Raw genomic sequence first — 26,932 nt, forward strand, 5'->3', positions numbered from 1 at the left:
TTTTACACTCTCTATCGCGGCCTGACGATGATTAACCCCTTTGTGGCGATACACAAAACGCCTAAGACAAAGCGTCTCAACGACGACGACGACGACAACGAGGAGAAACTTTTTCGTTCTCGCATGGATCATGTTGTCACCCCTCTTTCGAGGCTAGCCAACTCATCCAGCCAGCAAGCTACTTGCGCTTGCGATCACAGCTCGACACGAGCCCGCGGGGGATCGAGTATTTTTGGACGTGTCCGCTTTGTGACGGATGAATCGCCGGGGAGAATCGCAGAGGTCGATTTTAGTGGGAACGTTTTAGCCCCGGTTTTCAGGTTAAATTGTTTCGCGGGCCGTGAGAGGGTGGGCGAGGTTGATTTAATATTACAATTTCGCCGTGTAACATTTTGTCGAAGGGTGTTATTGGATCTTTTATTTGGTTTCATTGGGCAGTTTGTACTAGCGCATATGCAGTTTCGTTTTGCTTCCTACGAGTTTGGATATTGGTAATTGCTTGTTTATTATTCGTACCAGTGTACAGTTTTCGGAGTATGATTGTTGAAGTTGGTAAAGAACACGCACATTAATGGTAATTCGACGATTTAAAGCGACGTTCAATATTTATTATTACGTTCTTGCGGAATCAATATGGATTTAAATCATAATTCGATCGATTTAACTGTTTATGAAGTTACGTGATTTGGAAGTGATATATATTTTTGAGGTGTTATTCTCTTTACTCGTCGCTCTACTGCTGTAATTTATTATTCTATGTTGGTTCCAAATATTCTATTTAAAAGTAGCATTCAGTGGTTCCTAATTTTCAGAAAAACTTTTCTTCTTTCTCTTTTTACTCTGTTTAGAATAAACATTTTTGATTGACCTATAATCTAAAACTTAAGAAATCCGAAAAAAGGAAAGAGCTTCTCGAATAACAAAATAGTTTAATTGTTCTGTTATAAGCAATTAATTTTTAAACATCAATTTTGTCATGTCGAAATATTCTCTCGCACTGTACGGAATTTAATGATCAAATCATCGCAGACTCTTTCATTTGTGATTTTGTTGTTACATTATAAGTGAAAAACTAAACAAACGGTATAGTTATAATTTTGGTGGTTTAAGCATTCGGAGGGTTCAGTATAATTTCTGTGGTCTTAAGGTATTCAGAAGGCTCACTCATTCAAATACTTTAAAAGGTATTCAAATTAAATATTACAATAGACTAAAATTCTGCGAAATTGAATACACACAATTATGTGTTGAATTCCATTTTATTATAGTAGATGATACGTTGACCCACATACAAGGGTAAAACGATTATTTTCACATTTTCATATGTTCTTCTTGATTTATATCCATTTAGATTTATATAATCATTAAAATTAATTAAAAACAGGTACTTGTAATAGTTTTAAAGCAATTAGCGAACTTATTTGGGTTAATTGTAGTTTAAAAAATTGCCAAATTAAACGTCATATCAAAATTTCTCTCCTAAATAAGAATAACAAATGTTTTACACTGAAATGCAGAGATGAAAAGAGAGAATCGTTTTCATCTTAAAATTTGATGAATCCCATAATTTACAATTTTCGACATTCTTATTATGTTATTCATTAGAAAAGAAAATCGTTTAAAATACACGTAAAAGGAACAGGAACTGCTCTAATCTCAAAATTCCACGTTTTATTGGATATATGATAAGTCACGATCTCTCATGACTCTCCAACATTTTTAACGCTTTATTCATCACGAAGATATTAAATCCTTTTAACCAGATGGTAAAGATAGAAGAGAATTATTTTACTCTTTATATTCCACAAATCCGTATTCACGATCTATAAAAATTCTTCGACATTTAGAACGTACTATTCATCAGAAAAAAAGTAAAACCTTCTGAACTTTGCTTCTGCTGATGAAACACATTAGAAAATTAAGGTAGGACTGCTGGAGTATTCGAATGACAATCCGCTGTTCCAAAGCGACACGCCGCTCCTGCTGAATCGATCTAATTTTTATCTCAACGTTTTTCCGCAGAACTAGCTCGTGGTTATGTGATAACCGAGCAAAAGCAAGACACGGAGCGAAGCGGCTAAATTGCCATTTAACGTAATCAATACACGCGGCCGACTAGTCGATCTCACAGGAATCGCGCGTCCATATCGATTGCTCGCGGCCACGGCGCGGCGCCCGTTCGTCTCGAATAGAATCGAATCACGAGCGCTCCTTCGCGCAACTAATGAAATCCCGGTGATTAAACGCGGCACCGATTCCGCTTGCTTACTCCGGTCAGAACTTCCTGAACCGAAAGTTCCCTCGATGGAAGCGATATCCTTCGTTGGAACGAGACCTAGCCGTGTATACACGTTCCCCTCGACACCGTCGTAATTACCGCTTAAAACAAAATTGCCGGCCGTTTTTCGAACCGGGTCGGGATAAATTGAAAAACTTTTTCGAAATGAATAATCTTCGGTCTTGCAGCTGCTTGATTTTCGCAACTTCTTCCCGTAGACAATTTCCACGGGTTGATCGAGATTTGAGAATGTTGAAAGCGTTCAGTGGATCGCTATACTAGCGAATATACAGGATGTTTCGATGAAAGGGGTTGAAAATTTAAGGGTCATTTTCGTGCACCAAAATCAAGAATAAAAAATTGCGTTCGAGGTTTTGTTTCTTAGTTGTTAGTATTCAAAGATTGGGAAAACTTTCCTGTGTAAGAGATGTACACCAGCTTAAGCTATATTATGGGGCACATTGATACTCAAACTTAATGAAACATGACAGATAGCTGATATGAATCTGTAAATGTAGAAAATTTGCAAGTTTAATGTTCAGTCTACGATATATATATATAAAAAAAAAAAATAACATAAGAGTGAAATGACACATAAACATGATTTTGGTATTTCATCTGTTCGTGTGGGATATCAAGTTTCCAGGTTCGAGGACGAAATAATTATTAATTGATTTGCAGAAGTGCTTCTGTCATTCACTGGTTCAGATATTAAATAATAATGCAAGCAATTGGCTGATAATCCGTGAAAAGATAATATGTTAGGTTAATTGGGATGGATTGTGTTTTTAGGAGCATTCGTGTTATTTAAACAATGCGAGCAACGTTATGGTTGGCAAAGGATTTGTTACGAGATCGATAACGGTTTCCCACTATTGTCGCAATATCGTGTCCATGACAAACGTTGTAACTTTGAATCATTACCTTGTGGAAATATGATACCTTACAGAGTGAAGAATTTATCGGTTCTATACTTAAAAAATTTTGCTTCAAATAAAATAGATTCTTTCGTTTAATTTAATTAAATCGTTTAATATCGCTGCGACTACACGTACATATAATACATTATATATTTTATTGATAATTAAAATAACAAAATATATAGAAATAGGAAATCGTTGGCAACAAAAATGGCATATCCGATTTTCATAAAGTCGTAAAACGTTTGCTTTAAACGCGCGAAATGAGGCAAGTCCTTTAAATGGAGTATTCCATCGGTGGAACAATTATTAGTCGCCCTTTTCAGAAGCGAGAAAATTTCCCGCCGATATGGCAAACGTTTCCTGACCATCGTGCGACTTGTTACGAACACCGTGCAGTCAAGCTTTGTACAAAACGGCATAACAAAGTGGCGTACATCGACCGATCATCCGTTAACTCTCGCTACTTTTCAATAATTTATCGAAGTCGTTAGGTTACTTCTAATCTTCTGCTTGCGTTCACAGATTGAACCAACTTAAAAGCGTCGGCTGTTTCATTGTGCGAATATAATGAGGCATGTTGAAAGAGAAAATTGCATATTCGTTCATTCGAAACGTTAGAGCGGAAAAAATTTTTGTCGAGAGGTATTGTTCAAAACTGGTACATGGTTTTCAATTTCCTGTTTCTTTTTGATAAGTATAAATTTCTTTGATTATTTTTTTTTTTTTTGAGACTCCATTTTTCGTTACGTTCAGGTTTTAATGAATTCTTCCTCCTATTAAATTTTTGAAAAGGTCATTCATTTGCAGTGGAACAGTTTTGAATTTAATTTTTAATTCAGCATAGAAATTTTAGATACTTCGATCTCTATTGAGGTAACAAGTTACAGATATTATTTTTTAATTTTTTAAATGTTTAAATAAGATTTATTATTCGTTAATCTGAGAACTAATTTTCTTTCTTTAATCCGAAAACTAATCTTTCATGTTCTATCTCATGGTTTGAAATATTACCTAGTCGAATGATAAATCTATAAATTTGTTATTTTGAATAAAATTGGGTCTACTTTTAGTACATTATGTTTTTTACACGAAAATTAGTTAAAATGTATTTTTGTTATCAGTAAACAACAGAGAAAAGAAGGCTTTTTGTATTTCTTTGAAAATATTTAAAGTTTTGACAATCACACCTGTGGATGGATTTAAAAACACGATGTTCCTCGATGCCAGCGGAGAAGAAAAAACGAAAAAATAGGAAACAATGGGTAAAAACTTTGTCGAATTATCTCTGAAAACACTCCTACGATTGCACCAATTCGAAGCAACTAAAGCGCCGCCTAACAAAGGCCTAGCGACAATAGAGGCCTCTCGTTAAGCGTCGCTTAAGTGGCTCGTAATGCGAGTGTCGGCGCACCCTCGCGAACAGAAAAAGAAAAACAACCTTCTCGCTTTTATTCCTATTTGGAGTTGCGAACTTCGAACGCTTCGCGAGATCGTCTTCCAGACCTTTTATTTTTTATTGAATGCCTCGACATCTTAATTATTGCAATTGTCATATACAAATTGAGAAGTGATTCTTAGATAATACAAATATTTATCAAATAATTTAAGTCGATATGTAAATCGATTCATAATTTATGTTATTCTCAATTATACATAGACGAAAGATTGATTACCTTCTGAAAACTGTCATTTAATATTTTCCTCATACGTTGAATTTTGATATTTTAATTTTACCTTTATTTTACCTTTATTTATTTATTTATTTATTTACTTTTATTTAGTAAACCTATAAGTAAACAATAAGCATTTGGATTATTTTAAGAAGATGTTTAATATAAAATTGGGACAAGAAATCATTTATATCATTAACAATTTGTTTTTCGAATGCTGTGCTATAGTAAGCAAAGGATCGGTTAATGGCATTTATATTCTTCATTTCTTGGTTTCGATTATCAGATTGAAACTTTTACAGTAAATGTCTTTCAACGGTCTTCGACATTTTCTTCCTTAAATCGCATTAAGATTAAAATATATATAAAAAATCCTAATTTATATTCAATTCTTATTTATCCCACATCCTTCGTTCCAATATTCCAAACATGCTCATACGTGACATCTAAATTCCAGCTGAAAATTTCCATATTAATAAAATCCATTTCCCGGTATCTCTCTCTTAGCATATCCGGATGTTTTGTGAGATGAACACAGAGTAAAAAAAAAAAAAAAAATTGCGAAAGGTAAACGAAATATGTATGTCGAGCATTGAACAGGAGAGGAACATTGTTGACAGTGACGTGGCGACAATGGAAATTATGGGCATGAAAGGCCGTGTCGCTGTCCCGCGAAGAGCATCTTTCGCGCCTTTCGTCTTTAAATTCTTCGCGGTGTGCTCGACCGGTGGAGCACGGATAGGCGCGATGGTCTTTTTGAGCCGCGTACAAAAGCTCTCGACTCTCGACTCTCGAGTCTACCTTGCAGTCTCGTGTCTCTGTGTGCGTCTCCGCCACCCTTTATCTTCTACCATACCAAGCTGCTGAACAAAGCTCGTTCCTCGTGTGTCCCGTGCGTTCGTCACGCGCATCAAATAAAAATCTGCAGTCTCATCCGATATGGATCAGTCCCGCTTCGATCGTCATACCGACTTTCTCTTCCTGAAGATTCTCAAAAGTTATAAGAGAGACGAGTAAAAAGCATATTCTTTCATAGGATTCTATCTTGTCAGTGAAACGTGGAAATTAAATTTCGCACATAATTTATGGAGGGCGATTTGATGGAGTTTTAACCCTTTAATACGTTGATTGCCACGCGAATTTTATAGATATATTTTATCCTGCGACCTGTCATAGATTGACATATATTAATTGAAATAAATAATTTAATAAATTGATTTAATTTCGTATTCACAGAAATGTTATTCCACTAATATAACAGCTCCAATAAATTTCAATAAAAAATCAATAAAAATCAATGAAAACATTGTATGTTATAAAGTTTAGAATTTCACGTCAAACAGAGTAACTTTCTAAAATTTATTTTCGTGATTGGTATTATAATTTTAGGCTTCCATTGCATTCAATTTTTATGGCTATCGATTGTATCATTGACATTGATTCCATAGTCTTGATGTTCTTATTACTCCAAGATGATTGATACTATAATCTTATAATTCTATGACGCGACTCTTGGATATAGCATTGTTGGTACCACCAATCTTGGTATCCAATTGAACAGGTTTCTACTGTTTTGGGCTAGGTCGTGGCTGGTACCACAGTCTTCGATTCGCTATAAAGGTTTTAACGGCTACCGTGCGGCTCGCGGGTTTTATCTCGGCCTTGGGGAATTGCTCACATGTTCTCCTAATACCCTAGGATGAGTCATAGTCGGTTCTACAATTTCGAACTGAGTTATTGACTGTCTGCATATCCAGACGTATTTCGATAAGATCGTATTAGTTACATTAGTACATTTACTACTAGTGCTGGATATACTTTCTGTTTCAAATAAATTCTCTGTCACATAAGTGGTACTATATAATTCGCATAAGTTTTGAGAACTTTGTGCAAAAGTACACAGTTTGCCGAAATGTTGGGTTTCCTAGTAGTAATTGGATAAATTGGTGTAAATTCAGTAATATATTCCAACTTTGATATCTTCTACTATTCTACTATAGGTGAAGCATAATTTCGAGTTATCACATAGTAGAAATTTGATTTCCTAGAGATTTGTACCATTGTACGATCAGCAATTCAAATTCTTTGAAATCTAAATACTAGTATATATGTTAAACTTGGTGGTGAAAGATGAAAACTTCTATGGCTTTACAGTGGTTAAAGTCGAGCAGTATATTTCAAGCTTGATAAGATTTATTATAAAACATAATTTTTAAACATCACACATATCACATATATCTGATTTTCTAAAGATTCGTGTTACATGGTGAGCATTTCAAATTTTCATGCTTCGACATTTGAACGTTTGTATACCTTAAACTTAGTACTGAAGGTTTAAAACTTCTAGTAATTGATTATGATGTCTACACACGCGTCTTAATAAAACTAATATAGCCTACTTTCAAGGTAGTTACTAAACTCTGTCATTTGAGCAGACGCTTGTAACTGTGCTAACGAGCTATAACGCGGCAGTGATGTAGCAATTAGCGTGAAATAGATGGATCTTGTGGAAATGACGAAAGAAACTGCCGTAGTAAAAACAGCGAGCGGTTCAAGAGTGGTACTACGCCAGAATAAAATTCAAAACGATCTTACTACTTAATTAAGGACAGTGAAAAACGATCGCGTTTTACATCAAATGTATGACTATTAATGTGTTGAAAAGAAAAATCCAGATGAATCTTTATGTACATTTGGAATCATTAGACCAGCTGGTTTATAAACCTTATTCATGATTCTGTTTCTATACATTCACTGTCTCGCTTCACCATTTGGTCATTGTATCTCTTTTCTTAAGAGTGCCCATTCTCTATCCTTTGTTTCACGTTGGTAAAGGAAGAAAATGACTTCCTGTAACAGAGAGGGGTAATTTTACGAGATTTCACAGTTAGGGTAATGAGCTTTTTTCATTCTGTAGCGGTTAGAATTAACTTGGAAAAAAATATTTTCTATCGAGTAAGGAATGACTTACGTTCCAATAATCTTTTCACTGATTATCTTGGTTTTCATAGAATAAGATAAATATAAAGATAGGAAAAACACTTGATGATATTAGAGCCCGACTTACATACATAATTATTAAATTGTAACATATATTCAATTTTTTAAATCTGTTGTTCTCGATAATACTCATTTGCATCTTTGAAACTGCATAATTTTAACCCTGCTGTGGTTTTCGAATTTTTATGTCACCATATTAGTCTTCTTTCAACAAGCAAAGAGATTTTCACGTATTTTATAACTCTATGTTTTATTCAAACTTAACTTTGTTACTAATGAAAGAACATAGTTGAGCTTAAAGCGATTCAAAGAACACCGCAGAACAGAGGATTTTCTTTCTTTTAAGAATATTACATTTTTTTAAATTTAAATCCAAATTATCGAAGGGCAACGACACATCGAGGACGAAAAATAAGTCACATTTTCCGTCTTTCATAGATCCAAGATATAAGCCTTCAAATATTCAATTATTCAAGTATTCAAGATTATGACAAAATCATATGTTTAATCCCAAAATTAGTCGCGATGTAGAAAGTTAAATATCCATAAAATATCTTGAAATCTATCAGACGACTCCTTTCTTCAGTCATTTTTCATGTTAAAATATTTTAGTGGCATCCAAGTAACATCGAAGTGAGAAGATTTCCAAAGTGGGATTTACCATATTTTTCCCACGTGGCTATGTAGAAGCTAAAAAACGTCGAATGGAGTAAAATACATAATGATAAGTTCAACTCGACGTAGAAGCACAAAAAATACACCAAAATTCTGAACCAAAGCTAGTGCACAATAACTCGACAAAAACATCTACATACCTCTCAAACTTCCTCAAATACCGGAAAACCTCTTCAACTACGCAATTCCCACTGCGTTCCGCTGTGCAACCTGCCTCAGGTCTCTCAGTTACCAGCACGCTGAAAATAATTTTCAAAAATATTCCCAGTGCTCCGTGAGAGAGGAAACAGGCGTGTTGAAGCGTACTGGAACCATCGACGATTAACGACGAAAGAATCGCGGGGAAATTGTTGCTCGAGAACAAGATCAGGGTGAATAGAAACGAAACGAGACGAGACGGCGCGGCGCGGCGTGTGTCTCGGTTTTAGCTGGAATTTTCTCTCCTTGTTTCACCACGGCTCTCGTTAGCGGCGCAAGATGCACTTTTATTCTACCTTCGGGCGACTCGCCCCTTTGTACAGTCATCCAAGTGGTATTGTACGTGAGTTAAGGAAATTGTTCGACACCAGCGCGGCCGGTGGATGAAACTGGTCGAGTAATCGCGTTTGTGGTTGGATCTCGTTCGTACGCGTATTTTTTCCGAGTCATGGGGATATATTCAAGGGGATGTATAAGAACAACTTCCGCCTTCCTCTCTTTCTCAGTTTTATCCACGGAGAAATGCTTTGAAGCGTGCTTTATTTATTTTTTATTACTCCGACGAGGATCGTCCGAATGCTTCCAGTGAATTTTCACATGCACGTTAACCATTTCGACCCTTGTAGGACACATACACTTACGATCGAAAATATGAAGGCATTTGCTTATTTTTAATAGAATGAAATTCAGTTATAGGATTATAATCGCACAAGATTCAAAACTATTTTTTTATTTATTTAAAATATCGTAGAATATTGCGACATGATAAAGGATTTACTTTTAGTTTAATATGCAATGAAAAGATTGGCATTTGTAAGAGTCAAATATGAGAGAGCAGGTTCGTTATTCTAAGGAGTTGATTTATTTTTATTCGTTTGATTTTCAAGTTATAAATAAAGTACAGATATTCTTGCAAATTAATAGAGAGATTATCGCAATTAATTTTAGCAGCAATATTATAACCGGTCAATACTTCAATGAACCACGTATTTAATTTTAATACACCATTGATAAGGTTTTAATTATGCAATTTAAATTTCATGTGTATACATTGATTTCATAAGAAGACTGCTTTTGACCAGTAGTTCCTCGTTAATTCGTATATTCTAATAACGTTCATGTAATGTTAAAACAAATCGACTAAAATGTTCCCACATTTATAAGCCATAACATGTACGTATCCCAGTGAATATTTTTAACCTTTAACTACACAGACATCTTTACTGTACATATAGGTTACGTACTTGGTATATTATTTATTAAATCGTCATGCCATACAAATTAATTTAATGCAACTATTTTGTTTAACAGTTGTATATTTGTTTGTTGAAGGTTTTTATAGTTGAAAGCACTGGGGCTTCTAACATTTTTCACTAGATTGAATATTCAAATTCCTCTGAAAGAGATTTATAATTAAGAAAAGCTTAAAGATTCAGTCTCTCCAGGATAATGATACGCGCGCCATTTCCTAATATTAAATATATTTAACATAAAAAAATATATTTTAGTATTCCACATAAATTTGTGGTATTTTATTGAAGAATTCTTTTCAAGAAACCAGGAACACAATTTTTATAAAATAGAATTTCTTTTGATAATTTTCTTAAATATCTGTTTCTAAAAAAATTTTGTAAATTTTCCCAGTGTGCACACATTTACTTTTGATAAAATTATAAAACTCTCACCCCAAAAAATAGTTCACTCTTGGAGTTGATCCTTCTAATATGCTAAAATTGGTAATTTTTTAGATATCATTTTTTATCATTCTAGGTATCATAAGATATCATTTTAGGTATCGTTATTTTAGCAATCTCAAAATTTTTTTTTTACATGCATATTTCTTTTTAAGCTTTTGGTCTTGGTTTATTTCATTTTTCGCTTCATATAATTCCTCATATAATTACCAAAGGAAAAGATCGATATTCTAAACTATGGAGACAATATATATAGTGGACGCTAAGCTGCATTGTAGTAGGCCATTCTTTCAGCTGTCACGATGAAAGCTCGCTCGATGATTAGCCACTCCACTTAAATCCGTCGATTTGATTGCTCGTTTTGTTTTCCATCGGTTTATTTGCAATAAAAGGAGCGGGTAGGTTAATCAGATCATCATTACCTATACACACGTGCATGGGGTTGAGTACACGTAGTTACTCGACGTGGGGTGAAGCATCGAATGAACTTATTGCCCATTGAACCATACTGCGCCACCATACTCACTATAACCTGTGTAGACAGGCGAAGCTCCATTGCACAAACAGAGAGGAGCTACGGTGTAACACATACCGCGTTTCTGTGAAAACCAGTCAGTTTCAGAGAAGCATTTATTCATGATTTTTTAGCGTAATTTTTATGGCAACAACTTCGTAGTGGAAATGCGAAAGGATATCGCGGTGTTAATTGATGATACGAAATATTTTTTTGAAACTTTATTTCACGAGTAGTTTTATTTAAAAAAGGAAAATTTCGTGATTCTGGATTTCTGCAGTTATGTAATTTAAAGTCAAATGTGAAAATTGGGTTCCACTATTTTGTTTTAATCTATCTCAGAGATAACGTTTTTAGTAAGTTGATTTATTGTAGAGAATTTATTTTAGCAATTCTAGATTATGATTTTTTCTGCTTTTTCTATTTGTTAAAAGATAAAGTTTTGATTCTTGAGTTGTAATTCCTTAATCTAAGCCCAAGTTCAAGCATATTTTTATTTTTACTTGAATTTACCCCGGACAAAACTTTATTGTTAAGTAGATTTGGGACCCTTGGTTAGGTCTAGTTCTGAATTCTAACTCAACGTAGGTTTAACTAACTCTAATACGATTTAATTAAGATACTGATGCAAGTCCAAAATGTGGCTAATTTATAGTTTCTGTAGTTTAATTAATTCTACATTTTCAACATTGCTATAAACAATGTTTGATCAAATTTGAAGGGTACGAAAGATATGGAGAAATTGAATGTAGACTTAATCGAGACTCAACATGTATTGAAATTAGAACACCTTGGATCTAATTTGAATTTAACGAGCATTATGATCTAGACCTATCACAGTTTTACCTCGATCTTGACCTAGACCTCGCATGGACCTAGACCAGCGTACATCTGACACAGATATAAGCCAAACTTAACATGAATCTAATTTGCGTTCCATTAAGTAAGACTTTAAATACATAACAATATTTTAATATTTTAGGTTTAGTTCTTACGTGGAAATGAAGATACGTTGTTTCTAGATTCTCGAGATATTTAGATTATTCTTTTTTTTTTTTTTTTGCAAATGATGCATTTACCAATTTGACAACTTTAACTGATGGAATTGATTTTATAAAATAAAATGATTTTTATACAATATACTTGGTGAAGATTACAATGAAATCATATATTACAACAAAGTTTCATTCACAAAGTGGATGCGTGAATCGAGACGATTCGTTAGATTTTTATCGAGTGTCAAAGATCGGCGTATTTCGTATCACTGAACAACTCGTTTCATTAGCTTCTAAGTGAGCGGAAACTGCGCTTTGTTACCTACGCGTAAAGAATGTGACGCAGGTCTAGATTAAGACTCTTTGTAATGAAATCTTTAAAATACTAAAATATTTCCAACATTAGAAATAACTTAACAACGCAGATTTAAAAAAAGTCAATATTTTTGCAATTTTTGTTATTATGTTAAAAAATATTACACATTTACGATAACGTCTAATATTACAAATCTAGAGAAATTAATATTTATTCACTGATATTTCTTGTGTTATCCTTTGAAAATTAAAATCGCCACTATTCAATTTTCTTCCTTTTGTAATTATCCAAGTCGAATCAATAACAAAATTAATAACAATTTGTTCTTCATATTGTAAATAGCAGAAAAGTAAAGAAATTCAAATTTTTCTAAAATTGTAATAAATATCAAAGATTAAAGATTTTGAAAAATTCGCTAGTATATAAAAGTTAAATCTTCGCTAAATAATCTCAACTAAGTACGAATTTCGAAATCATCGAGAATTTACGAGCCTTAAAAAAATCAGTGTTCGTTAAATGATTTCTGTCGAATCTTCACTGAAAAATATGTTTTCGACGTTTGTCCATTCATTACATATATGTCACATTTATACTACAGTTATGTCAATAATATTGTCTGATTGTAACATGAAAAAGACACAGAAAATCAATGGGTTCGATGCATGGTGTACGCATAGAAAGGCGCGTTACGTTTCGCATCTCGTTCTACGATAGAATCAAACAGGACGGTTTGCGATATTTTGACGCCAACCGTGTGTATTTAATCGGCCGAGCCATTTCACTGAATTCCTCGGAACTATCGCGATAACTCAATCGTCCGGATATCGTGGCAATCTACGAGAAACGTGGACGTTCCCGAACCAGATGGCCGATACGATATTCATTTTCTGATAAATATTTCGTATCGTCTTGTTCATCGACTAAACGAGTGACTGAAAAATTAACTGGAACAAATGGTGTGGAACGGACGAGACTAATGTCGTGGAACTGAAATTTCTCGGCTCTCTTTAATCTTTCGGATCTTCTATTCGTTCTATAAATTTTCGAATTAAAATTTGTCTCGCTGTTATTTCGACACATATGTTTCTTAACATTTTTCTTGTGTATTAATATCTTTCTATTCTTCGTCTGTTAACATTTCTCCATTTATAACTTCCGAGATGAATTTCTTGCTACTCGTTGGACTTTTCTCGATTCAACTAGTAATTTATTTCTTCCTACAAGATAAATTCTGCGGTAATACTGATAAATGGTATCTACTTGTATCCTGCATTAATAAAAATCTTGTAGTGTTATTATTATTACATTTAACTGTAAATTAAGCACAGTTAATAAATTTACTAAACTCTTCGTCAAAACGTCCTTTCCCAGGTTTCGTGGATTGTAAAGACCGATGCGATTGTCAGATCCGGATGTCCATCGCGATCATCGTACGATAGAAATCGTCGCGACGTAGCACGGTGCCGCGTCGAGTGGAGGTCGATTGTGCTCGAGGCCAAAGGCGGTCTCGGCATATTTATATTTCAAAATTTTCATTGTGAATCGGTTTCTGGGCCACGGGAGATACAAACGGGGGCGGCGGCGACGGCAGCCGACGTGTTCAGTCCGCCACTCTATTGAAAACCGGCCATGGACGGCCGTGAGTAGTACTGTCGTTCGATAAACGGCGTCTTTCCCGGAGCTTTCGGTTCAAAGATAAGAATCTCGGATTCGAGGTCAGCCAAGCAGTCCTCGAGGCCTTCTTTGGCCATCGGCAAATTTCGAAAGGGCGCTCGACCTCGTACGAGGTGGCAACCGGGCTGCGGAGAACGGTGGGGGATAGTTACCACCCTGTGTAGGTGTGTACACTTATCCTACACCTATGTGTATGTGTGTGTACGTTACACTAATATGTCTCTGTGAACGAGACTGGCGCACGATCGAGATGAATCGGTGCACCGGCGACGTTCCGGTTATGGCGACAAAGGACAATATCTAATATCCGAGAAGAGAGGCTGGCTCTATATTATAAAGTAGGGTTTTTTATTTCTTTCCTGTCTCTTTTTCTTTTCTTTTTTTTTATCTAGTATGGTCACATCGAGACCCCGGTTTTTCATGTACCAAGAGCAACTGAAAGGAAAGCACAGAGGCAGGTGCTCGATACAGGTTGCAGAAGGTCAAGCGCCCTCCGAGCCAAACAATGAAGAAGCTCTTCTACTCTCCTGGACTTGCACACTGTGTGTCCGGTCTCGATGTGCACTCTGAATTATTTCTTCGGGCATCTGGGCATCTGGGATACACTCCTGGCTCCGGGAATTTATTGGATAGCGATTGTATGATGTGTATTGTCTCTGGTTTAATGGAAGTCGAGGGGCTCGAGGGGATGTTATGGCGGATGCTGCGAATTATCTTGGGCATGGGAGACAATTTCTGTTGGGATATTTATTTTGATGTATTTCTTCGGTATTACTGTGTGTTTCTCCCGTCTTTTTTTTTTGCAGTGGGATTGCGTTATTGGGAAAAATTGTTTATCGATTTGAGGATTAATGTTGGGCTTTCATAAAATGGGATATAAATATCCTGCCTTCTGATGAAATATACGATATGTGATAGTATAAAGGTAAATATTATATCGTGGTATATGAAAGGAGAAAATGAATGATAGTAATTAATATAAAAGTAATTATTCAGAGCGAAAGTGTCTGTATAAATGTAAAAGATAAATAATAACTGGCAAGAAATTTGTTTTACGTTAGTCTCACGTATTGAATCAGAACGCTTTTGCTAATATCAAGTACTCATTCCAAACTTACTTCCGTCACACTCTTAAAATTCTCGCTCCATCTCTGTAAATCAATCGCTCGACATTCGCAACTTTATTATTTTCTTCCAAATATTTTTCACTCGCTTCCAGATTCCTATCATTTTTACGTCATTCGTACGAAACTATAGATAAACCAACCAATCTCAAGTTTCTTCCGCGTGTAAACAAAAAATCGACAGACCACCGAAGTACATCTATCACAGTTGTTCCAACCAGTACAGCGAACAGAATTCTTGAATCGTGATGTTTTTCATAGGGTAGAAAAATCCAGCGCAGAAACCACCCCCCTTAGAGCTGGATTCGGTTGACAAATAAATCAACGAGCTTCGTATCAAGCCCCAATTTCAAATACACTCCAGATTCGTCCGGCGAACTCTATTTTCACGACAGGGGGTGAGTCGACGTCGCGCTTCGGAAACGGGGCTGAAAACATTCCGCTGGCAAGATACAGCCCCCATTCGGGCCCATGGTCGATACTAAGCCAGCCCGAAACTGTTCACATCGCTGAAACACATGGACAATACGGACAATGTCCAGACAGGATGGATTGTATACTGGCACTCGAAAATGTGGGGACTAACTTGCTTATTTTTCATAGAATATAAATTTGACTACAAAATTATATATAGAAAGACTGAGAATGGTTTCATCTTTTATTTGAGTTGTCGTAGAATATTCTGATATGATAAAATGTAATTTTAAATGTTAATCTTGCAATAGAAAATTTGGTACTATAAGTGTCAAACATTAGAGAACAGCTTTGTTAGTCAAACAGTTTATTATTTACGAATTGATAAGGAAATTATAATTAGTTCTGATAAAAATATTTCATTATTCTGATAAGAATATTTCATTATTCTGATAAGAATAGTTCTGATAAGAAATCGATTAACTTTTTGAAGAGATACTGAAGTGGTTTTTGGAACATGGGTATATTTACATACTTACATACTAGTAATTATTAAGTATACAACTACGCAATAGAATACTAGATGAGCATGTGAAATCAAGAAAATACTAACGAATTGTTTAGTAGGACATTGGTAGGATTTTAGTGAAACCCTTATAAAAAAAATGCAAAAACTTTCTGTTCAATTCAATACTGTAACATACGTTTTATTACATATTTTTTAATCACCTATGATATTTCATTCCGAATTTTATATTTAGTCAAGGATGATATATCATTTTTAATCTCTTTTTCTATTGTACTTTTATTGCGTAAAACACGAGAATTATTTTCATTTATTTTTTCATATTCTGATAAACACTCTTGTCTGCTATTAAAACATGAATTTTATTGAAATTTATTGAATTTTAAAATACTTGTTTAGAAACAGTACAAATTTATACGCCATTTAAAACATCGAAAAAATTGGTTTAAGAATTGTGAAAGAAGTACATATTTTGAAATATTAATAAGGGATTCTTGCACTATAGCTTATAGTCTTGCAAGAAGATAGTAGTATCAGCATGTGAGAATTTTCCACAAAGAAAGGAGTTCGAATGGCACGTTTTTCACTTAGAATAGATTCTTTGGTCTCGCGTTATAGTAATTCTTCTACTCTGTCAGTACTTAAAGTGGTAAGTGAATAATACGTAGCAGATTAGGATTATATTTAGAAGTTTATACAAGAAATCAACACATGTTAAAATAACTATTACATAACTCGTGAAGAAGGTCGTGGAATTATGGAAAAAACATGTTACAAATTCAAAATATCGTAAAATTAGCAAGCAAACTATTGGCAAAAAAATGTACGTCACCGTCGAATCATATTTAGAAATTTTGATGAGTAGATAAAATGTTGGAATAAATATTAAATTTATCATAGCAGACGAACAACAGAAGGATCAACGACGGAGCTTCTTGTCCAGCAATGTTTGTGCGAAAGGAATGTTCGCAAATTACTTTTTCTAACGATAAACTACTTAAAAAAGAAAGGAAAAAACTGGTTTGGCGAGTTCGTTTTTCTGGGTCGAATAGCGTTTTACACGAAGGCAAATGTTTCGCGACATCCTGTTATAATTTTCAGCCTCTGATAAGCTTAAAACAGTGGCGCGCATCGTCGGCCTTATGAATCCTCTCAAACTTTCCTCTACATATAGGGTGATTCTATTCAATCTGTAAATGGATACATTTTAGATAATTAAAGTGTGTTACATGAACTACACAAGTTTCGCAAGTTCATTAAAGTTTCAAACAGTGGCAAATGGCGATTTGTACTCTTTACATCTCTTACCACGTATTTTTCATGAAAATTTGATCAAAATTCAAATAGATTTTAAGGGAAATTAAACAAATCGTATGAATTATTTCGGTATGTTTGTGTAGATCCCTTTTTATTTATAACCTAAATACATTTTGAATTTTTTCGTAAAGATTGCGAAATAACGCAGAAAGTAAGGAGAGTATGTTATACAAACGATACAGGTATTAATTATGATATAAATGTACCAAGTTATAGAAGAGAATTCAATTTTTTAATTGTAAAAAAAGATTGAACTACACACATATTTTTGCTCAAAGAAATGATTATTAGACTGCGGATATTTAGACAAATTCTGCAAATTCTCAGAAACTACTGCAAAATCCATCTTGTCAAAGACAACCAAGTGTCCGGACACTTCAAAGTAGCAGCATAATTATGTCGTCTACGTGTTTCATTCGCCGTTTGAACATTCTTTTAGCCTAAAATGAGGTCGAGTCTTGCTTCGAAAATGATACATTTAGTACTACCATCGCACGACTGCAGAAATTTGATACTGTGAAAACGACGCATCTAGAATCTAGTAAAAGATTGCTTCTTTACTGCAGTGTAAGATTATGCGCCAATACTTTTTATAACTACTGTAAAATACATCATGTGAAAAATGAGCAAGTGTCCGAATACTTTTGAACGATGGTGTATGTCTTCTATATGTATGTTTCATTCTCCATACGATATTCTTTCTCAACCTAGGCCCTAGACCGAGTTCAAGCGCTTAATTCGTTTGCTCCTTCGTTCACCGATCCGGTAGCGTACATGCTCGTCACAATGCAAATCTCTGCTCGTCTAATGAATTATTTAAGTGTCCACGCTTCTCTTTCTCGCGTTCGCGTTCCTTATGATGCATGGCCTCGTACGCACGAATCTCTCCTCGAGAATCCACGGTGTCTGCGGTTCATGCTTCGTTCGTCGAACCGTATAGTCCCTTGACATCTCCTTGGAGAGATGCTCTTGAGAAATTTCTAGCCTGTGACGAATTTCTATGGAAATCATTCTCATCCAAGACTTTCTGCGGCAAATGGTTCGTTGAACATTACGATTTTCTGGCAAGAAACTGTTGAGAAATGACGAACGCGCGGACACACGTCGACACTTTGTTTTTCTTCATTTTCTTTTGTGTTTTATGGTCGAAGTGGGTCGCGAAATTTGTTTCCTTTTCTTCAAGGAAGATGGGAAGGTTTACGTTTTGTTGTCATCATTTTGATTGGCAAATTTATCACGGACGCGTCTGCGGAGCACTTCGATTTTATTGATTTTCAGTTTGAGAAGAGTTTCCTTTGGGGTTTCTTCCAGATTCGTTCTGGAATGGTCACAATGAAACAGCATGTGCGCCAAACGAATCGATAACTCGCGCCACGATCGAGTGACACGTGTTTTTCCAGAAATTGTAGCTTCTATAAGGATCGAGCTTTTCTCACGTGTTTTCTTAAGCTTTTTGCTACTGCAGTTTCGTTTAAATTGCAGCCTTAAACGCTTGTGTTGTGTGTAATATGATATACGTTGAACCGTATGATTACGTAACAAATTCTGCTACACTAGTGGAAGTATTTATTGCGTTACATGCAATATTATTGATGATGCAATTTATTTTTGCCAAGGTAGTAAGCTATACTTTGTTAGAACCATATATTTTAATCAATTTTGGAGAGATATAAAACCATGTTCTAATGTATAAATGTAACAATGTTTATTAAAAAAATTATTCAAAATATGTAATCTTATACCACACCATGAATGCTAACATTTTTCAAATATTATGTTGTATCGTTATATTGTTGAATAGTAAATTAATATTTATTTACGAGCGAGAAGGACACAGTAAAATACCACTACAATTAATAATAAATAATGATTTTAATATATTATAATATTTTCTACGTTTAATTATAGATTTATACTTTCTACATAAATGTGGAAAATATTCATTTTTAAAGAAACTTCTTCGCACTACACTTTACGGTTAATTTGCTACAATTTTACTTTGTTCCTTGATTATTATTTATATTCTCTCCGTACTAATAGTGAAAGAACGATAAATATTTAAAAGCATTTAATAATAAAAAAACATATTCAGTACCCAAGTAAGGCAGTAAATATTTAAAAGTAGTAAATATCTACATATTAAACAAATTGTAAAATATTATAAAGGAATGCGATAATATGAATAGTTTTCATAGTATCGTTTTAAAGCTCACGATACTGTTTCTAAAAGAAAAAAGTTGTAATACTTCAACGCACGATACCGCAAAATCTATCCAATCTTTCGCTTTATTTACAAGAGAATTTCGATTAAGCGGTTTAATCGGTGTGAAAAGAGATACGCGATAAACCATAACGCAAAGATAAATTAAAGAAAAGATATTAAACCTTCCTTTTGTTTCCCAAAATGAAGTTTTTCATTTGCTTCCTCCATTCGTATCGCAATGTCTTTGCTATGGCAATTTTTATTCTCGAAGAACCAGAAGGTTTTGCTTTTTTAACAAAAGATTTTCACTAGTCGACGACGTTATTATTATTGAAATTGCATAAAAACATAGAAAATTATTAATTGATCGTCGTCTCCGTAAATCATATTTGTGGTTCTTCCAACCTGGAGACAAATTTAGAAAAAACTCTTTGTTCTATCTAGAACGAGATTCTGTGTTTTTCATTTTATGTCTTATATGCTTTTTTAAAAGAAAACATGTCTTTGTTATTGAAATATTTTCTATCAGTAGATTGATAAGACAGATTGATAGAGTAAAATGTATAAAATATTCAAAGTATTCGTTATATTTAGCGAACGAAATAAATTTCTGTTTAGATACCATTCTTTTTAGTTACATTTATAAAGATATGAATTTACATTAATATCTACAGTCTACAGTCTATCTCTGACATATTTACTGTTGATCTTAGTGATTTTCTTTCCATTTTTTAAATAACAAACACGTTGTCTCTTATATTATATAATGAATATCGTTTCTCACTTTAATATTACTTTAGTTATTTAAAAATCATGAACCATTTCATAAGTATTTCTATTTATATATTATTGATTACTTATTTGTTCAGAAAGCTTCAGTTTCTCTTTCAAAGCACAACACGTAGGAACTGCGTGCTTTCAGATCATTTCTCTTTGTCAATATAAGTTGGATCATAGTAAAACAGTGAAAACACAAAGTTTCTACAAGATTGAAATCAATGAATTTATAGTATGGCAAAATCACATCAATTTGCATTACAAATTTTCTTATTTTGATAAAAAATTCTAAAACATATCGTTGTCCTAAAATATATTAGCTTTAATATACAGTCTTGTTACAATAAAAATTAAGAAGAATTTTATTTTACTATAAGATGCTCGTTTTAGGATATGTTATATTTATCGATTTGAACTAATCAATTTATTATGTAACAAACGTAATAAAAATGAAATTTTGGCCCTACGAACACGACATAAAGATATTCCTTCGTACTGTAATTAATCTAGGAATCGTTGATTCACGCGCTAATTATATTCCCTTAATAAATCAAGTTTCTCATTGCTCTTTAAAAGTTCGACGAATTTAACGTATGAAGGACCACCAATTCATACCTTTATAAATAAATGTGAAGATTTAAACCGACGAAATGAGTTATAAAACGAAAAATACAGAATCCTTTTCTACGATGGAATCGCTAAGTTGCAAAAATCTGTATGTTTACGTGGAACGTGACGAATTAATTCTGAACTTTTCTTTCCCTTTTATACAGTTGCCATGGAATTGAGAACCGACATGCCGCGAAACACGAAAAGCGTCCGTCACAGAAGCTCGAAACCTCCTGGCCATTTTCCTTGTAAGTCCAAACAAAGTTTCTTTGAAAAGTTGCTTGCTCGATCGGCTATTCAATCAAGTAGCTCGTCATTCTAAGGCTTTTCGGTTTCATTACTGAAAGAAATTATTAAATAGAAAGGAATACTATGAAATATGTAGGTCACTTCTAAATGAGAAACCTTGGTGGGTTACACATGAGGAATGTGAAAGGTGTGGGAATGTTTCCCTTACGAGAAACCAGGTGTAAAATAAATATTTCATATTAAAACAGTTTAAGTTCTAAGCGAACGAGAGTTAACGCTTCTGTAAGCTTATTTTTTGTTTGACTTTCTATGGGAGGGAAGAAATGTGAATCGCTTTGCTCACTAGCATCGTGAAAATCGCAGGTAATTGACGAAGAGAACTTTGAATAATAAGTTCCCTAGTTATTTATATCATATTTATCATATCATATCATATTTATTGACAATCAATATCACAATGTAATATTCCGATCTTTAAATCTTTAGATCTAAGATTCTCACGATTTAATATTGTAACATTTAACAACTTAACGTTCAAACAATCAACACTTTTATTTCCTTAAAGGAATTCCTTCTAAATGTTTACGAAACGCAACGAAATTCGAATGTTCTCGCACGGTACAACAAATTGAACAATGTAATGTCCCAACATTTAACAATCTGATGCTCTAACAATTACCAACATCGCTATTTGTTTAAAGAAATTCTTCGCGAAAGGAAGGAATTCTTTACGAAGAACAACGAAATTCTTCAACGAGACGTTCTTACACGGTACAACGAAGATTCTTGAAAAAATCCGAAGAATCTAATATCCTTAAATTATCCTAACGTTCAAGCACGCACGCTTCTATTCCTCCGAAGGAACTCTTCACAGACGTTTGTCAGAAGGGAATAGAATTCGAACGTTTTTACACAGTGTGCCAATCCTTTAGAGAGAATTCTCCACTGTTATTTCTATTCTAGCATGCCGAACGTAAACATACTAACACTTCAATACCTATCTCTTTACGCGTCGCCAATAATTACCAATAATTACCAATTTCCCTTAAATTCCGGAATCCAGGAATCGTCCATCAGTCACGTGCTAATTGTATTCCCCTAACGAATTCAATCTCCCATTGCCGTTTAAAAATTCGACGAATCGAACATTCGAATAACCAGCAATTCATACCCCTGTGGAAAGGATCTCTTATTCTTTGAATCGAAGGAAAAACAATGAAATTTCGAGTGACACGCGTCGTCGTTCATTCGATGGGAATTCTTTTCGCATATTTTGCCCCGGCTTGACGCCATTTTTACGGTCAATATTTCCCCGCTAGACTAGATGTCACCCTTTACTTGGCCACCCTCACCCATTGGAAAGTTGTGCCACCCTCCGTGCGATAGCGCCACTGGCATGTTTCCAATTTCCACGAGGGCTGCCTCTTTGTTCGTCACATTCTATCGGCCGCTTTCTTGCTCCCGTTTCGCCTCGCTAAATTTATTCGTCGCCCGCCACTGCTTCTATCCGTCCGACCTTTTCAACGGTGAAACGTTTGCGAACGTTCCGAGCCTTGATCCACGTTATTCCGCGGAGATTGATGAAAAGTAAAAGTACAGACCGACTAAACCGGGTCACTTTGCTTTCGCGGATAGACATGTTACCATGAGAAACGCGAATCGTTAGCATTGTTACATAATTCTTTGCGATGCATTTTCTTCGAGGATTTTTGAAGCGGCAAGGATATTTGGAATTTTTCCATTTCCGAACGAGTACCGAACTTTTCCTCAAGTTTTACGACTGCAAAGTAAAATTCTTAAACAATTTTTCATGCTTGACTTAGTCATACTAGGAAAATTTATTGGGCATTAAAACGTTTAGGGACGTTAATTGGCAGGTTGTTTGATGGGCAATAATTTCTATGATTAAATGATATTAAATGTATAAACTAGTTTGGTGTCTTTAGGATTATTCATTTTTGTTTCCAAGATCGAATGTTCCTTGTTCTTTGGAAAGCAGTTGATTTTTTTTTTTTTTTTTTTAACTAAAATTAAGGCCAATTTTAAAACAAATGCATTTATTGTTTAATTATATGCAACATCGAATGTGAAAAAATCAAATACAAACATTTTCTCTTTTTGCCATGTTTTGAAGAAATTTTGAAAGAAATTATAATTTGTTAAATTTAATATTTTTAATAAATAATTTTGATAAATTTAATATTTCTTGATCTTTTGCTTAAATTTGATTTTGAATTAATTTACGCATTCAATAATAGTTTTTTATTTACATAGGTAGGCGATCACACCAAGTAAACAATAATTTTGATGAGTCAGCAACAATTCCTGATAAATTTGTCTATTTTCTTGAATTTTTGGCGTTCGAAGGTTCGAAACTTTTGTTGCCAAAATTTCTTGAATCTAGTACAATCGTGTCAATATTCAAGTTCTTGAAATATGAAGAATATCCGAAATATATGTTGGTCGTAATTGTATTTCAAAGGATGTAATATTTTTCGAATTTTTGGCAATAACACGAATTACGAAGAGACAAATGAATGAAGAATGACTATGAAAACACTTTCTTGCAAAAATAAAGTAAAGTAAACGTCCAAACCATAACTAGGAGCATAATTATTCCTCTCTAAATAGAATTATAATATTATTAATATTAATATTGATTAATCGAATAATATATCGTTAGTTTGATTTATATATTTTTAAATTATAGATATATTTTTCCTACCTCATTTCCAATTTGGTTACAGAACTGTTAACGCAACAACTTAATCTAGTTCATGAGATAAGAATTTATTGCTGAGTGGATGAGCGGTTGTGTTTCAATATTTCATTGTTGTGTCATCCAGAATTGCATTGGATTCGCGTAAATATATGCACGTTACGCAAAAGAAGCGCTTACAGAGTTGATGATGTAATACAGATTACTATATCGGTTTCACATTTACGAAAATTGATACTAATAATAGAACTTCGTAGAACTTTAGAGTAGTCGTGGAATACAGAATTATAAATGGAGGAGTTGCAATAAAATCCTTTACCATCGATACTTTGACAAATTTTTCAATTCCGAAGCGTTGTTTCGAACTTTATTACGGTTCCAATATTCCCCTTTGTAACTTTTCAAATTCGAACTCTGCGAACTCCTGTTATCAATTCACCGTTTCAGGAACTCAAATTTCTCCAATTAAGATTTTGTTGGTGTCGTTAAACCGCGAAAAATTTTAATTTTTGCACTATATCATTCCAAATTCTGTTTTAGATTTTCAAATCTATATTTTACTATTTTCCAAGTGAATCAAAAATAATGTTACCTATATTACACGCCCATACATATTTTCTTACTTTTCTCGCTCATCCTAAATTTAAATGAGAGATTTTACATCTTCCTTCCCTTCATTTTCTCTATTTTCTCTTTATGTCGTACTACGTTATCTTCATAATATGTAATAATCGTTCCACGCTTAAGAGCTGAAAAACACTACTAATGTGTTATTATAAATAGAAAATACAGGTGAAACGCATGATAGCTCACTTGGCTAAAAGGGAGTATTTTAACGTGACATAGATAAAACAGGGAACAACCTGCTAGATCCAAAAATATAAGCCTTTTAAAAATAGCTGGTAAACCCACGAATTTTCGTAAAACACCAAGGGCGTAACTAATCTTATGACAATCAATATTTTTACAATATTCAAGAGGTTAGTAAAAATATATAATCTGTAAGTTCTAAATCAAATAAGGAGAAAATTTTGGTAATATCAGATTGACGAATATAAAATGTGACTTATCATTACACTGCGGATAATTATGTATTTCTAAAAAAATTTAAAGATGTGAAAACGTATAGAATGCATATAATACATTAATACACCAACATATATATATGAAATATTTGAGTATTTGCTGTAATATTCGCCGAATGAAGAAATCTCTGTCTAAGTTCCATTTATTTGCTTGTGTTGATAAAAATATGAACTTTCATGAACAATTTTCATAAATATCCAAAGTCTAGAATAGAATAGAATAGAAAGAAGTTTAGAAGAATATCTATTATGTTCTTTTCCTGTGTTCTTTTCAATTATTATAAATATGATTCTCATAGGTAATGTTAAAATAACTTTCTATGTTGTTATAGCAACCCGATCTGTTAGAAATATGTGTCGTATCGTCATTACTTGGTAAAAGTAATTCTATTAAAAAGCAGGAATTAACATTTAGAGGGCAATAATTATTGCTACGAAGCTTTTAAATTTATATTCTTATAATCATAATTAAAGAAACAAGACGTACATAAAAAGTGTCATCATTCAAATATTATAAGAATATTCCAGTTCAAATACATACACTTTAACGTACCATGTGAATTCTGTACACTTCTACACATTTAAATTTTTCCCAACAACATAAACAACAACCATAGTCGATTTGTAAAAGCTCAGTTACATGACTAATCTCATAACAATTTCTTCGACATTCAAGATATCTAATTCCAAACCGAAACAAAACGACAATTTCGATAAGACGAGAATGATCTGACAGCGTATTGAATTTTATAATTATTAACTCCACTTGTCGTGTCTCTCCCCGTCGGTCATTAAATACATTCCAACACGACTTTAATCGAACGAACAAAAAGCCCAAGGATTCACCCCTGGCGGATAAATTTTGATAGTCCTCGAATAATCGTGGGCGTGCTTGACCTTAACACTGATTGGTCGATACCTTAAAATAGCCCTCGTGCCGGGCATCTGATAAGGCGGTTTATTTATAAATCTGACTCAACATATTCGCGCGCTCTCGCCCATACATCGACGATGGAATTTCGTCGTCGTTCCGTCTTCACCGTTTCCTCATTGTCCGCGTAATCGAGTCCCTGGAACCCCGGGGTGCCAGAACATTTTTATTGATTTATCGATTCGTCCATAACCACAAACCGAAACGAGACAGATAGGCAGATAACGAAAAGCGAAATAAAGCCAGAAAGAGGAGCGTTGGGGGAGGAGGGGTGAAATGGCGGTTAGAAAACATAACAAACAGGCTGGAAATTGGTATCAGATAAGAAACCGCGATTCTGTTTGTACGTTTCGCGTTAGTTCAACCTTGGATCGGTTGTGCATTTTTCTTGCAAATGCAACCAGCCAACCTGCCCTTGGGAAATTATTGCCTTCGACGATGAATGGCTTCGCGAATGGGACAGGGCTATGTACTGGCTGCGCCTACAATTGCAGCAAGAAAGTCGATGGTTCTTGTTGCCTTTGCGCTTCCATTGTTATTTAAGTCAATGGAGCAGAAAGCCACTTGATGCTAGACAAAAGAAAATTTCTGTACGAACAGACCGGGACCAGATGGAATACTTGTCAACGAAGGTTTGGCTCACTCTCATGGTCACTCTCAGTTTCGTGAAACAGGTATGTAATTATTAGATTGGATTTCTGTCGTTAATGTTGTTCGTAGGAGTACTCGATATTTAATTTCGACGAGATATATGAGAAGATGGGCTTAGTATTCATATTCGTTTATTGGTATTCGAGGTGAAGGAATTATATTTATTCAAGGATTCTATGGTACTTGGAGAAGAATCGGAGGGTTAAAGGAAAGAGTTTAGTGGAGTAGGATGTTTAATATTCAAGAATACTGGTGGTATGTTGGAGTGCTTTCTCTTTTGTAGGTTTGATTGATGCAAAGGTAGTAATGTTTAGCGCTTATTTCTTTTTCTTTTTTTATTTGGATGAATTTTACAATCAATTCTCATTGAGAATTATAAGTAAATTTTTC

General features: G+C 34.1%; 1 protein-coding gene across 5 annotated transcripts in view; it reads left to right on the plus strand.

Moving 5' to 3' along the window:
• Positions 1 to 26,932, plus strand: part of LOC122570229 (potassium/sodium hyperpolarization-activated cyclic nucleotide-gated channel 2) — a 221,402-nt gene that overhangs the window by 25,264 nt on the left and 169,206 nt on the right. For 4 of the 5 annotated variants that reach the window (XM_043732288.1, XM_043732289.1, XM_043732291.1 and 1 more), the window contains one exon: positions 21,072 to 21,155. The exons of the other annotated variant lie outside the window; for it this stretch is intronic. In XM_043732288.1, coding sequence (XP_043588223.1) covers positions 21,072 to 21,155 — 84 coding nt within the window. The remainder of the gene's footprint in view (positions 1 to 21,071; positions 21,156 to 26,932) is intronic. 5 annotated transcript variants of the gene reach the window in all.

This window comes from Bombus pyrosoma, linkage group LG8 (genome assembly GCF_014825855.1).
Source record: "Bombus pyrosoma isolate SC7728 linkage group LG8, ASM1482585v1, whole genome shotgun sequence".
Taxonomy (NCBI): domain Eukaryota; kingdom Metazoa; phylum Arthropoda; class Insecta; order Hymenoptera; family Apidae; genus Bombus; species Bombus pyrosoma.